Raw genomic sequence first — 15272 nt, forward strand, 5'->3', positions numbered from 1 at the left:
TCCACTCTATAGTATTCTTGCAAAATATATGGGTGCAACGAAATAAAAGCAAAAATAACCCTTCTGTATCATAACTGCTGCGCAAAAGCTCAGCACCGTTTTCTCATGGATGTATAGCGAACATGCATTCCTTTCTATTTTTTTTTTCTTTTTTGTTAAGATTATTATAGCATACTAATGAATACATGCATTCTCGTTTGGTTTAAAATGGCTTAGAGGTGCTGTGTGTATAGCGAATCCAGATGTATTCTTTGCTCAATTGCTTGACTCACTTCTGTAGTATCGTTTCAAAATATTTTGGTGTAAGTAAATAAAGCAAGAGGCAACGAATTCCAATTCTGTGTTATTCATCTTTTTTTATTACTGCATGGAGCTCGATGTCTTTCTGTACGCAATGGCAATGTTCATTTCTGAGCTGCTTTATTTGTTTTTAGCTGGTGTCGTCTGCGTGGAAGTTCCTATTACATCCGGTGCGAAGACGCGCTGTCCTTTGTACCGCTGGCGCATATGTGTGTTGCGTATTTTGTCGTTGGATAATTATTGACCTGAGGAATAATGTGGCTGGGAAGACACTTTTGGGAGTTTGAATAGGCGACGCTCGTTGTGTGTATGAAAAATATGTGTGGGCGTGTGTATTTGTGAAGCTAGGAAGTCACTTGAAAAGTAAGTAAGTAATCTCCGCGTTGTGTACGCCTTTTCGTGTGAAAGAAAAGTACTGTAGCGCGAAATATTGATTAAAAATAAAGTTTATCGCGTTTTCTGAAAAGAGATGGGTACAGGGTGCCCTGCAAACAAGGTGAAGTGCTTGTTGTGGACGCGCTATTTTACCAGGATTCGAATCGATTTTATGAGCCTTCCACGCGGTCATCACAGCGAGGGCTGCATCAAGCTACATTTGTTAGTTAAGAGCAACAACAACAGCAAGAACCGGAGTGCTTGTTCTTATGCTGGCACTCACTTGACGCGAGTTCAGACAGTATCAGTGCAAGCGTGTGTTTGTCAGTTTTTTGTTTAGCACGTGCATTTGTCATGCCCGTGGCTGTGTTCAAGCTGAGTTTTCGGGGTAAAATTCACAGTATGTGGTAGTATTATGCTGATCAAGGAGTAGTCACTGCTCACTGAATGTGTGAGCCCTTGTTTTGCCAGGGTTGCTCCGTGCCTCATTGTACAGCTCAGTTCTGTCAGCAGAAATGGGTGTGTTTGTTCTGTGTTTTGTCATGCCTGTCGGTATGCACATTGCTCGATAAGGCATGACAGGAATTATGAACTTGTTGAAGGTGCTTACTTTTTGCAGACATAGCTATTTTGCTATTTGTGCAAAAAATGCGGGTATCTGAGCGCTTAACGCAGATGGTAGAAATTCCAGCCCCCGTGAGACGATTCTGCAGTAATTTGTTGCATTTTAAGAAATCGTGTTTAAATTTCATGCGCGCTGTGAAGTTGTGAACAAACAAGGGAAGGGATGTGCCTGCTCATGAAAGCGAATTGCGAATCGGTATCGCAAAACATTTTTTTGTGTGCTAAATTTAGTAATTCTTTCCCTGCTTTATTACATGATAGGACGCGTCACGTAGCAAGCAGAAATGTTATGTGCGAAAAACTGTTTAAGCTACGTTTTTAAAGCAAAATCAGAAAGAAAAGACAGCCTTCAACACGGTGATTGTGGGAAGGGCTGCGTTGAGCTACATTTGTTATAGACTTTCTTCAAGCACTGTGCTTGTTCTTGTGAAAGCACTTATACGCTCCTACCGCGAATTTAGACAGTAGAAATGAATGGTTGTGTTTGTTAGTAGTTATTGTTGTCGTTAGCGTGTGCATTTGTTATGCTTGACAATATGCACTTTGCTATTCGAGTGCGCTTTCGTGCTACTTTAACGGCAGCAAAGCAGAAATTTTTAATTTTTCTATGGCTCGCACAAAGTAATGAGCTCTTGGAAATAACGAAATAAAGAACAAAAATGCTCTGATATTGTTGTTATTATTTGCTACATATAGCGTTTAACACGCTGAGAGCGAGTGTTTTTACCATTTCTTATTTTAAAAAATACGACGTGCAGCAGATGATTATCTTTGCGATAAATCTTTATTCCAGTACCTGCAGGATATATTCAGAAAGGTTTCGAGCTTGTTAGGTGAACCAGCGTGTAGCGTATGCTGAAATTCTGTTCTCATTTTCCTGTTCCACTGTATATTATTCCTTCAAATTATTTTAGTGGAAGCGAATACAAGTAAAAGGAAAGAATCAGAATTTCGTGTGGCCCATCTGTGTTATGGTGTTGATGTTGTTGAAAATAGTAATAATAATAATAGGGAGATGTATTAGAGATGCTGCATATGAGCATGATGGCACCGTTTCTTTCTTTTTTTTCTGTACGCATAGCCATAGCCAACGCACATTCCTGGCCTGCTTTCACTCGTGTTTTTCTTTCTTTTTTTCTCTCTCTCTCGTACGCGTCGGTCGGCAGACGGTGAATCCTATTACATCCGAACCGAAGCTCTATTGTTTCATGGCTGCATACATAGTATATATGGGCAGTGTTTTGCGATGAATAATTATTGACTTAGAGAAATAATATGGATTTCTGTGACTGTGAAGACTCGCGACGCTCGTTGTGTGTAGTGAAAAATGTGAGTCTGTATGTGTGTCTGTGTGCATGCCTCACCCCACCGCAGCACCCCACCACACCCCATCTAATCGTCATCATTTATTGTTGTTGTTGTGTGCGGGCGTATTTTATGCGGGGACCCCACTTGACAAGTAAGTTCTTTGTGTATGCCTATTCCTATCGGTCGAGTGAAGAAGTTATGCACGATTGCGCGAAATATTAGTTTAAAAAATGAGGTTTATCGCGCGTGTTTTTTAATAGAGTTCTTTGTGGAATGACTTGCGGGCAAGGTGAAGTGCTTGTTTTGGGCACGCTAATTTACAAGGATTCGCACCGATTTTATGAGCCTTGCACGCTGTTATCGCAGCGCGAGGGCCGTATTAAAACTACATAGCTGTTAGGCTTTCATAAAGCGGTGTGCTTTGTTCTTATCGAATCGCTCATGCCTTTAGCGTAGAATTAAATGGTGTGTTTGCTAGTTAACCGTCAGGTATTGTTGTAGGTTGATAGATTGCGCGTTTGTCGGGTGCTTGTAGCTGTGTTCAAACTTAGTTTTATCGGTAAAATTCAGAGTATGTCGTATTATGCTGCTTAATAGTTTTCTGAGAGGAGAAATGTGTGTGTGTGTGTGTGTCTGTTAGTTGTTGTTTGTTAGCGTGTATCTTGTCATGCTTCACGATTCTTGTGCATGCCCTTTGCTCGATAAAGCATGACACGCATTATAACTGTTATGTTGATGAAGGTGCCTAAGTTTTGCAGTCATAGCTATTACAATTCCAGCATCAATACGGGTATCTGGGCGTTTAACGCAGAGGGTAGAAATTATCGTCTCCGTGAATCGAATCTGGAGTTCACTGCAATTTGTTGGAAGTAAGTATGATTATTGGATTTTCATAGCTAATGTGAACAAAAAACGGGCGGCTGTGTGCCTGCTCATGGAAGCAAATTTCGAAATGTAATGGTGAAAATGACTTTCATATGCTAAAGTTACAAATTCTTGCCATGCTTCATTGCATGACAGGACGCGGAAGACGCAGGAAGGAATGAGAAGTAAGAAAAACTTGGAGCGCTTAATTGCTAGTTAACCGTGTTTTAAAAGCAAAATCAGCAAGAAAAGTCGTTTTTTGTGAATCGTGCCGCCTCCCACCCGGCTATTGTGGCGAGGGCTGTGTTGAGCTACATTTGTTAGGCTTTCTTCAAACGGTGTGCTTGCTCTTGGAATCGCTCACGCATTTAGCGCGAATTCAGACAGCAGAAACGAATGGGTGTGTTTGTTAATTGTTGTTTTTCAGTTGTCGTTTGTCAGTGTTAGCTTTTGTCGGGCTTTTAGCTCTGTTCAAGTTTAGATTTCCTGGTAAAATTCAGGGTGCGTACAATTACGCGGTTCCATAATTTTCGGTCAGTAGAAACGGGAGTGTGTGTGTGTGTGTGTTCTGTGTTTTGTCATGCCTGTCGGTATGCACATTGCTCGATAAGGCATGACAAGTATTATGACTTATGTGTTGATGATGGTGCTTAATTTTGCAGTCGTAGCGCAGAAAATCGGGTATCTGAGCGTTCAGTGCAAATTTCCGTCTCTGTGAGACGAATCTGCTGCAGTTTGTTCCATTTCAAGTAATAATAATTAGATTTCATAGAGAACGTGAACAAAAAAGGGAAGGTGTGTGCCTTCCTTGTCTGCTCATGGAAGCCTTGTCTGCTCATGGAGGGAATCCTTGTCTGCTCATGGAAGCAAGCTGCTCAACGGGATGGTGAAAATGCGTTTCATATGCTAAATTTATTCATTCTTGCCCTGCGTCACTGCGTGACACATCATGTAGCAAGCAGAAATGGGGGTTTAGGAAAACTTGGCGCGCTTTATGGTTAATAATAATAATAATAAATGGGGGTTTACGTCGCGAGACAACTGAGATCGCGCTTTGTGGATAGTGCGCTACTTTTAAAGAGCAAAATCAGAAAGAAAATATGATTTTCGCGCATTGAGTAAGCCTATTGATCACTTTGAGTGGTCCAGGCTCACTTATTATTTTCTCATCTTCAATAGGGGCAGTTATTTTAGACAGAAGCAACAGCGTCCATGAAGAGAGCGATGATTAGTTTCTTGAATTGTTGTACAAAAAATGTTGATACGGTTCACAATGATTGAAAGTAGAAAAAGCGCTTTTTGATATGTTTATTTAGTCATTTAGTAAGTCTTCGAGGAAATAGCGCTTAATTGCAAGGCTTAGTTTTTGTTTTCTCAGCCTTTGTGCATGGATGGTGTTTCCTTTAATGAGTGAATATAATTTATGACTGTTAAAAATTAGAGTAATTTCATATGACCTTCAATAACAGGAGCAAGAGCATTTTTTTTTTGTAGTAGTAGTAGTTTTTGTAATCTTTAATGTAAGAATGAAAAATCAGTAATAGCGCAGTAAAGAAAATAATATGGCGATGTAAATTCAATTAATACCAGGGAGCATGAAGCACTCTTGCCTGGCGCGCATTCTTCACTCCTGATAGCAAGAGCGAACTTTGAAACGTTGACCGTTTGGGCGGTGGTTGGGTGCTCACAGGAGCAGCCTAAGACAATGGGAGGAAATGATGACGTCAAACAGCGCGGTGTCTGGTAGACCAGTGCTTCATTCTCGCATGGGAAGCTAGGGCAACGGTTGTGGTGTAGGTGCGCACCCGTCTGGATTTCGCTTTAATGCAAGATTTCTATAAACAGTGACGTCATAATTGGTTACTATATTTAATGAATAACAGAGGGGGATTTGCGAAGCTCTCCTCTCTGGACGACCTTTGGAACGGATGACGTCACGACCAATGACAGTGCAGAGCTCCTGATGCCCTGGCGGAGAAATCAACGGACGCTTCATTGCTTCGGGTGGATCTCTGAGTGGCGGTCATGTTGTTGGTGCTCTCCTCGCCACGAATTTCGTGACGAGCGACTGGTTTTGACTGAGTGATGTGTGTGGAAATACTTCGGTGCCGGTGAGTTGTCGTTTCAATACTTCTTCTGTTGTCGCGTTTACCTACCCCCTAACTGCGATTACTTGACAGCGTGTATTGGAGTAGTGTATGTTTGGCGATTTACCTTGTTGCGATTAGTAGAAAGTCTTCCCCTTGTTGTTGTTGTTATTCTTGTCCGTGCATGCCCAAACATGTTCGCAATTCCCTTGTACGCCATTCTGTCAATGACCCTTGTTGCTATTCTCGTCGGTGCATGCCCGCATATATTCGCGATGGTGAAAATTTTGTGTGTGCCTGTTTTCGCGCGTGTTTTCCCCTCGTTAGCACTTTTTTTGTTTTGTTTCTTTCTGCATTCCACGGAAGTCCCCATGATGACAGCGGTGCTGCCACCTGACGTGATGCTTTCCGACCTGCCTGGTGTGACGCTTTGCAAATGGTGGCGCCCATGGGCTGATGCTGTTACCGAACCTGGACTGACACATTAATGAATTGAATGTGTATAGTAATGACTTGAATTATTAAATGAGTTTAGAAAGTGCATTTATGCGTATGTGCGCTTCTTTTCGTGTGTCTCGTTATAGAATAACACGACTTAACGATAATTTGATATTTTCCTCCTCTCTCGTTGGAATGAATAGTAATTGAATTTATTAATTGAAAATTATATTCTACGCTCTATTATCGCATTCTTATGCGTGTATGAGCGATTTTAAGTGAAAAATCGAAAAAAAAATTTAAAAAATTGGGTGGGGGTGCAAATTGCAAAATTGGGGGTAACAGGGGGGGTGAGAGAGGAGGGAGGTGTCAAATTGCTCGCTAAGTCGTATTATTCTTTTACTACTGCAGCAGACCCTCATGGAACTGCCTGCAGTGTTTTCGCATTACACATTGGGCCATAAAGGCAGGATTCATTATAAATCCAACCTCTTGCCTGGAAGAGTGAGCTTTACTATTATCAGAGTTTGGCTATGACAAGCCATGGGCTAGATGGGCTAGCATGGGCAAGCCAGGTATGAATGTATGAAAGAGCCCCTTTCTGATCAAACAAAGGGAAACATTTTGCTCACCTATTATAGCGGAGTAGAGTTCTGGCGAAGAAGTTCCTATCGCCATGACAGTTGCCCCAGCGACATCCGTTGGGATTCTGATGACTATAGAAATAAATGCGTGATTGCCGGCATTGTAAAACATTCACAGCTTGTACATGACGTAAGCCGTAAAACTAACATGCACGGTAAATTTGTAAACTAGACAACAAGTATCAGATCGTTGACCTATAGGTCAACGGTTTTCTTTTGGACCTGTCGTGTGCTATGTCCTTATGCGTATTTAAGCGTGTCCTTACGAAACTACATGCTTCACTTGCCACGAGAGAGAAGCTCCAAGCATGGAACGAAGTACTCGTCGCAGACGATGGCCAGGGCACAGCAGAGGTACGCTACGGCCAAGAAATGCAACACCAGAGCCCCCGATTGACGGCTTTCGTTGCTGAACAAGTCGCGAGGAAATTCGTCGATGGAGGGCGGAACGCAGTCTTCCGCCTCTCTGTCGTCTGCCAGTTTGGTGCCCCGTATGCCGCCATCTTGACTGAGGCTGTTATTTCCTTCCAAGACATCTGGAGTAAGCTCAGGCACTGTCAGCAGACCGTACAAATGCAGATCTTATATTCGAAGATACTACTGTTCAACAGCTTTTGCATGATAGGAACGAAGAGCTTAGGGATGGATGGACATCCTTACCTTCCAGAAGGGAACTGGATGTAGCCAAGCCGTTCCGGGTTCCGTTAGACGCATCTTCCAGTACGCTCTTAGGCAGATATCCGCACACGACTGTTCCCGTTAATATGAGGATGCAAAGTGCAACGCACCCTTTCAACATTATTCACTTGCTGCGCGAAACCTCTTGCTGCTTCCTCTCTAGGCTGGACTGCAACCATGGTGTAAGGTACATAGGCACTGGTCCATTACAGAACCTGCAAGCGATGATACATGACAAAACTTGGCATTTGTAATTCGTATTTACATCCATGCATCTGAACGTGTGTATGCGTCCAAGGAATGGACTAAATAGAAAATTAATCGCGGTTTAAAATTCGAGTTTCTCTTTCTTTTTTTTTCTTTTCTTTTTTGTACTACCACAATTTTCTCGCAACGCAGATACGTAATTTATATTACTTCGGTACGCAATCGTATTTCATATGACTATAGCTTAGTAATTCGTTGCTTCGCAGTCACTTAACATTATCGAGGGCACTCAAGGAAATAAATATGGGCTGCAGGACGACAGACAGGTAACTTCAGACAACCGTGTCGCGAGCTGTACATCAAGGACTTGCTGTTTTACACATGCTGTAATACATATTTTGCGGCGGCTTTAGAGCTGCTACTTTCTTATTTTCAGGCATCGTAATCGTAGCGATGGGGGGGAGGGGGCGAGAGAGGGGCAGCCGCCCAGAGCGCCCTCGCCAGAGAGGGCCAGGCCGTGGCAGGTTTTTTCCCTGGAGAACGGCAGGCCCTTGTAAGTTTTTTTGCACAGTATAAAGCGGGAATGAAGAGATTTTGAATTTACGATCACGGCAGTGGAGCGTTTTTGTGTGCGCATTCTTGTTTACAGGGCTTCCGACGGCAGTAAGAGAGAGAGAAGGCGCTTCGCGTTTACCCTTCCCCATGCGCAGACTCGCCTCGCGACGGAGACGGAGACTTAGACGTAACCAGGACGCGGACGTAACAATACTTCACGTTGTACGTGAAGGCATACCTTGCTTATCATGGATCACGGATGGTACATCAATGTACGCCTACCTGACAATGCCCGTCCTTATTACTTACGAACTAAATCAATTGCTACCATTACATTTTTACTTTGAACCAGCGTCACTTTAACTTTTCAAACGTAACTCAACAAAGACACGCTTCTCAATAGCAGCAAGGTAGACTCAAGTGGGTCACTTGGAGTGACTCTAATACGCTTTTACAGCTATTAACCTTCTTCGTTACTTTTAATCTATGGAGCAAACTATTTCAACTTAACTTACTCATGAGTGGCATCGCGTAATTCCGTGTCTCAATTCAGTAATTCGCCTTTCAGTGCCGTGAATTACAAAATTGCACTTTACGACGAGTCCACCAAGCAGTGACAGCTGAGTAGGATATAATGGTTGCTTGACAAATCACGTTCTTAAATTACTTCGGAGCTTTCGACCACAGTTTGTTCTTTCGAAAGGGAACTCACCCGCAACTTATTTCACGCGATGCTTCTCCACAATGGCATTCCGCTATGTAGCATGGTAAACTATACACTTGCAACAACAAACGGCCTTCGCTCGATCACGTATCCCCGAACCGGCGCGATTTCCCGCCAGATATGAGCAAAGTGGCGCACTGCAATTTCGCAATGTGCAGGATAACATCGGGGTACACTGCTCTGACACTGAAACGGCAAAAATTCATTCCTGGAATAGCACATGTGGCTCTCATGTCGTACGACAGTAGCGACTGCTAAACATCGACGGGTGTCCAAAGTGAGCAGGGGATGTGATGTTCGAAGGATTGGTACAGCTTGGGACAAAAGTTTACGGAACACGGGGATGTCGCATTTCTGCATTGGTGCGACACCCTAACAGCAAATAGGAGTGGACTCACATACTAAGAGATGGACAGAATGGCCAGTCACCCGTTCCTTATTCGATCTCTTCCTGTTAGCTAGCAGGGGGCCGCTCAGATGATGAAATACGCTACTACCGTGTTCCGTAAACTTTTGTCCCAAGCTGTACTATACTTGCGACACGTTCATCCGAAATCAGCACCCCGTGGTTTATCCCCTTAATTAATTTATTTATTTCTGGAATAGCAAGCCGACGTCTCGTTTGGCTGACCTTTCCCCCGTTTTTTTTTTTTCCTTTTCGTCTAATAAATATATCCCCCCTCCCCATGTCCTGGGCTTCCTGTGAGCCGGATTTCTTCCTTATTTATTTTTATTTACTTTTATTGTTTTTTTTTTGTGGGAATAGCAAGCCGGTGTGCTGCATGGCTGACTTTTCCCCTTTTTTATCTTTCTTTTTCCTTTTTTTCTTTTTCTGACAATAAATTCCCCTATACCTCAAATCTCGAGGTGTTGCAAGATCATTCATTTGGAGTATGAAACACGTGCACCATACGGTCCACCTTTAACTAGAATATTCGAATAAAATATTCGAGGGCACTGAAGGACATATGTGCTGCAGGACAGCTGACAGGTGACTTCAGACAACCGTGTCGCGAGCAGCGCATTAAGGACTTGCTGTTTTCAGGAAAATGATGCACACACACACCTGCTGGATAACTCCAAACATGTTAAAGTTGCGGCGTTCGGTTCTAATGTTGCTGTGCGGTGGCAGCAGAAATAAGCATCTTTAGGTCTAGCATATATGTTTCGCGCTGCATCACCGTGCAAAGTATATATGTACCAACTACCTCCATCCATACTTGTACCATGACATGCACCAAGTTGCTTGCGTTCTCGTTCGGGTTCGACCCTGCATGGGATCAGTAACCGGATGCTTGATACATCCATTTAGGAGTAAGATACGTTTCGAAAGATTTATAGTGTCTGAGCCAAAGGCTTACTTGGAGAGATAATATTTACGCAAAAAAATTGACGGTTTCCAAGTCCGCGTTCAGTTTTACGCACAAAACGAAATGGCAGACTACGACACGACGTCGTATATAGAGAGAGAAAATGGGTCACCTTGGATGTCTCAACCATTGCGGAAATTCCCTTAGATAAGGTGAACGGAGAAGCAAGGGGTCGGCCATGTTCACTTCACGGAGACTGAGATACGGAACAGAAGTTCAACAATGTCGAGAGAGAAAATGATTTCGCCATTCATTAGGGGGTACTGGCAGAAATTATTGAAGATATTGGTACAAATATTCTGCAGGAGCAGCATTATAAGTAATTGAGGGCAAGATTTAGGCGTAATCTTTCCAGGTATACTGCGAGCAATGCTGCACCGGGTCCGTTCGGCCGTATTATACCGAAATACAAACAGGGTATATATTTACCATACAGCATACAACGGTACTCGAGATACAAATTTGAGTCGCCCTGTAAGAACACTAATGATGGCTGACTTTGTACTGGTATTTATTGGACGCGATGCTTGAGCGCATCGTCGTTATTCTAACGAAAACGCTTTGAATAGCAATCGCAGAGTACATATGTATCTTCAGATACGTTTATTTTCATGGATATGTATTTGGCCTTAGCGTTCTTATCTATATAAAAATCACGGGAAAACGTCGAAATAAATTATACGTAAATAAAGTTATTTACGTATCTGTTATACAGTCAGTGTTGTGTTTGTGTCGTGTTTCGTCCCTTTCGTTGTCCCCTTGCACTGGGTTTTTTTTTTTTTCTCGTTTTCGTTTTTTGAAATTATGCGTAAATGGCGATGTAGCGAAATACGCGAGGAGCGTAAAATACAAATTAAAATTCCCTCAGTTATGTTTCTTAGCTTCGGATCACTTGTAGAAGTAAAGCAACTGCAAATAAAATGACACTAAGGTACACTGCAAGTGAACCGCAATGATGCCTAGTGACGGGTAGTAAAACAAACTCCGATGCAATTTAAGCTTCGACGTATAAGATTAGCCTCTGTGCACTGGACAGTGATTACATTACGGTGTAAAGGTCCTTTTCCACACACGAGACAAGTGAACTGGTCAGACTCAGAGGAGCGCCGGCATCGAGTCGTATGTCAGAGTTAGTCAGCGCGTTCGAATCATCGCAAGGCTGCGGCATCGACGACATCGTGTTCGATGCAACATGAATTTTTATGCCACCTCATGCGAAATATGGAGATAAGAAAGCTGAGATGTCTTATCAGTGTTTATTTTGTAAGTAAAATTTAATCGGGAAACGAGCATCCAGTTTTAACAACAAGCCTTTGCAAGATGGTAGCCAGAAAAATATTTCGGACGGTGGGGGTTCTATATGGGGACTTTTACAAGGGGGAGGAGGATTTCTTTCCCTCTCCCAAATGCACTACCAAGGGTAAGATTTCGGGGGTTTGAACCCCTTAAATCGACCCCCTGATTACGCCTGAGCCTTCGTACAGAATCCGCACTTTATCAGGTGAAGGAGGTACAAGTGGTACAAGTCCGGCCGCGGCGTTTAGCAACAGCAAAGACGACGACGGTTGCACGGAGACAGGCAACGAACCTCTCTGCCTCCGAATTACCTTCGTCGTTTTTTCCTGCCGTGGGGTTTTTCCTGGGTTTTTCTCGGACGTTTTCAGACATATGTTGGCACAGTTCCCTCAGAAGTTGTCCCAGAACGCACATTCCCCAGGGCGTCAGTCGTGACGTTGCCTACCTCTGTGAGGCCTTGTACCATCACCACCTTCGTCGTCTTTGCTGCTGTCATGTACCGACCGAGCCCTTCCGTCTCATATCTAGTTCGTATATACTTTGCACGGCGATGTAGGCGTACTTCGCATAAATCTGATCAAGCGCAGGTTCTGCGCGCGGAAGCTTATCATTAAAACCAGAAAAAAATGTCTGAATTTTATTCGGACTACCTCCTTCGCAGACTCGACGGCGTTTTTATATTTTTGCTTTTATATTCTACGATTATGTTTCTTTGATTTCGCGTTCTCTCGGATATTTTTTTGCGTGTATTAGTCCTAGAATGCACCACAAAGTCTGAAAGCATAAAAGCTTAACAAGGATGACACAGGCAACATGAGGCATAAGAAACGATATAAATGTACTTCGACTAATAAAAATGTCAATCGCTGCTTCTCGATGGAATGTTAATACGTTGTAACAAGAAGGCCACTGCTGTAGCTTGGGCCTCATATGCACCAAATGCTCATAACCTCATAAACAAATACTCATAAATGCTCATGAGGGGGTCAGGCCCCGCTTTTTGCCTGTACCTCCTGCCAAAAGAACTTGGTAAAATTCAACATTATTATTATTATTATTATTATTATTATTATTATTATTATTATTATTATTATTGTTATTATTACCCAAGTGCTCAAAACCTCCAAACGCTCAATGCACCGAAAAACAAAATGAAAGTGGTGGTTTTCAGCGTTTCGTGAAAATGAGCAGGGGGGTAGCAGATGCTCATAAGAACCAAATGCCCAGAACACCCGATTCATACGTCAGGCTTGCTACTACAAAGGACAGGATTTCCTCACCCGCATTTATTGGAACTAGGTCTCACGGGGAAGAGGTGGGATGAATGGCGGCTACCAATGCCCCCAACAACACCGAATATCCTCTGGATGCACGAATAATGTCCTTACGGGTACGTCCGAAGGATGTTCTGAGGACATCCATCGGACGTATAAATTCGTTAGGACATTATTCGTACATCCAGGGGATATTCGGTGTTGTTGGGGGCCGCTATATATGTCGATACCAAAAGTGTGAAAAGATCAGCGAAACTATATATAGCTACCACTACGCCCCGTTGTGGCGGGAAACAAAGGATAATATCCTGAGTCATGTGTACCTTGCTGCACCGCATTGGACACAACGTCATGCCTTTTAGTCCTGATATCCTGGAGAGGCATGAACATCGACATTCCCGTTGCTGGGCGAGAGGCCTTAACCGCTCGAATGCCAATGCAAATCGAACGCCATCATCAACTGTGCTGTCCCGTTTTCAGTGGACTTTTTTTTTTCGGCAAACATTCCACACACGTGTCGACACAGTTCCCCCTGAAGTCGGCCCGAGATGAGTAATGATCCCCCTGTCACTCATTCCTCCCTGCTGACAGCCCTCCATCTGTGCACGAGTGGAAACGGTGTAACTTCGTCGTGCTGAATGTCAAAATACCCAGCTTTTTGCGAAGTTTACTTAAAACATGCATCGACAACAAATGAAACTCGCGTTATTGGTATCGTCCAAACACATCGGAAGAAAAAATTTCTTCTCCTCGTAACATATAGACTAACATATAGTCGCATGTGCAGAGAAACACCCTTCAACTTTAGGAAATGTGCAATTGTTCAAAACGTTAAATTGTTGCACCTATTTTTTTTTTAAATTACTTACAGCTAATACGCTTACAACTGCGAAATTTCAGAAACAAACAGATCGTTTCCGCTCAAAGCTGAAAGCAGAAATTGTCTAAGTTGCGAAAAAAAAAAAATGTCAGGAATAATTTTTGTTTCGTCTGAAAGGGTACATCGCATCACTAAGAAGCTACCCGCGAGAACAAACCGCCACCATCTGAAAGCAATCACGAAGAATAATCCGTTACCTAACGAAGCACGAACGATGCTGCCGACAACCCCATGAATCGGGTGCGCCGCAATAACCTCGGAGACTCTTATAAAACAGAAGAAAAGGAGGCGAACACTTACGTGCGGATATAGAGACTGCGTTGTGCAAGACGCGAAAACGAGCGAAAAGCTGCCTGCGAGCGGCAGCCCTTTTCTTCTTTTTTTTCTCTCTCTCTTCTGTTTTCTTTCTCCGCCTCTCGTTATCAGAAGGAAAGAGAGAGAGAGAGAGAGAGCAGACTTCTGCAGCTGGGAGCTTCCGTCCGCGGTCAGCCACACCGCCAATGCCGCTGTGGCAGACAAACACATCTATACAACCAACTTGAGCTTCCTAGCTACATAGCCAGAAACACAGCAACCCGTTCGCTGCTGCAAAGCTCGCTTAACGCTGACGAGATTAACGAGGAACTTTGCAAACTACACCCAGTTCATTGCCCTTCTCGCGAAAACAGAAAGTAAAAAAAGAAAAAAAGAATACAAGTGGATGTGCAACGTAGTCACTCCGAGCAACTTTAATTAAATGCGTGACATTTGTAAGGAACATGTAATAGTGTGCAGGTAGTATGCATGGGTGAATCTCACGTACTTTCTGTGGTCCTGGGTGTCGATCTGTCGATTCGATGATTAATTGGTTTGCAAATTAATTAATGTATAATAAATAATTAGCTAAGTAGCCAATCAATTAATTATGTAGCTGGCTAATTAATAACTAGCTGGCTAATTAATAACTAGCTGCCTAATTAATTAGTTTTTGGCTAAGTGATAAGCAATTGACACATCAAGTAATAGGTAATTCGTTTTAGAATTAATCAATCAACTAATTACCTAAACGAGCAAGTCGCACAAACTTTTGGTGAGGCGGGGCATGTAACCACATTACGCGGTAGTATGTACGAGTGAATATCCTAAGTACTTTATGTGTCCTGAGTATTGATCAATTGATTGGGTGATTAGTTGGCTCGTTAGCTAATTAATAATTGCATACTCGGTACTTAGTTAAGTAGCTAGAAAAACTAATTAGCTAAGTGATGGGAAACTGGCTCATTAACAAATTAGTAATCAGTTTTCCAAAATTACTTTATTAATCACACGACTACCTAATTGAGCTAACCCCACGGAGTTAAGGTGAGGCAGGGCGTGGGCAGGGTATATGTAACCACCATAATGCAGTAGTATGTATAGATAAATCCTATGTACTGTGTCCCAGGTGCAGATATATCAATTGGCTCATTAACCAATTAATCAGATAATTCACTAATTAGTAATTAATCGCTAAATAACTACAGTCGATCCCAGTTTATCCAAACTCAATCGCACCCAGCAAAAATGTCCAGATAACGTGGCATCCGGACAAGTGAAACACGATGTTTTGAGCTGTCCACGAGGCCCATGTTGTTTCATAATGCATATGAAACTGTTCATGCTCATTTGT

At 42.8% G+C, this 15272-nt stretch overlaps 1 protein-coding gene across 3 annotated transcripts in view; it reads right to left on the minus strand.

The window, feature by feature from the left end:
* LOC135367270 (sodium/potassium/calcium exchanger 5-like) overlaps positions 1–13992 on the minus strand; it is a 28495-nt gene extending 14503 nt beyond the window's left edge. The window contains exons 1-4 of one of the 3 annotated variants that reach the window (XM_064600457.1): positions 13925–13992; positions 7301–7533; positions 6928–7176; positions 6629–6712 (exon numbers count right to left, since the gene is read on the minus strand). In XM_064600457.1, the coding sequence (XP_064456527.1) occupies positions 6629–6712; positions 6928–7176; positions 7301–7439 (472 nt within the window). In that variant the 5' untranslated portion in view covers positions 7440–7533; positions 13925–13992. Of the gene's footprint in view, positions 1–6628; positions 6713–6927; positions 7195–7300; positions 7534–13821; positions 13898–13924 lie in introns of those variants that run through there. The other 2 variants (XM_064600455.1, XM_064600456.1) reach the window with 2 other exon arrangements.
* Positions 13993–15272: the final 1280 nt, after the last annotated feature.

This window comes from Ornithodoros turicata, chromosome 8, assembly GCF_037126465.1.
Source record: "Ornithodoros turicata isolate Travis chromosome 8, ASM3712646v1, whole genome shotgun sequence".
NCBI classification, from domain to species: Eukaryota; Metazoa; Arthropoda; class Arachnida; order Ixodida; family Argasidae; genus Ornithodoros; species Ornithodoros turicata.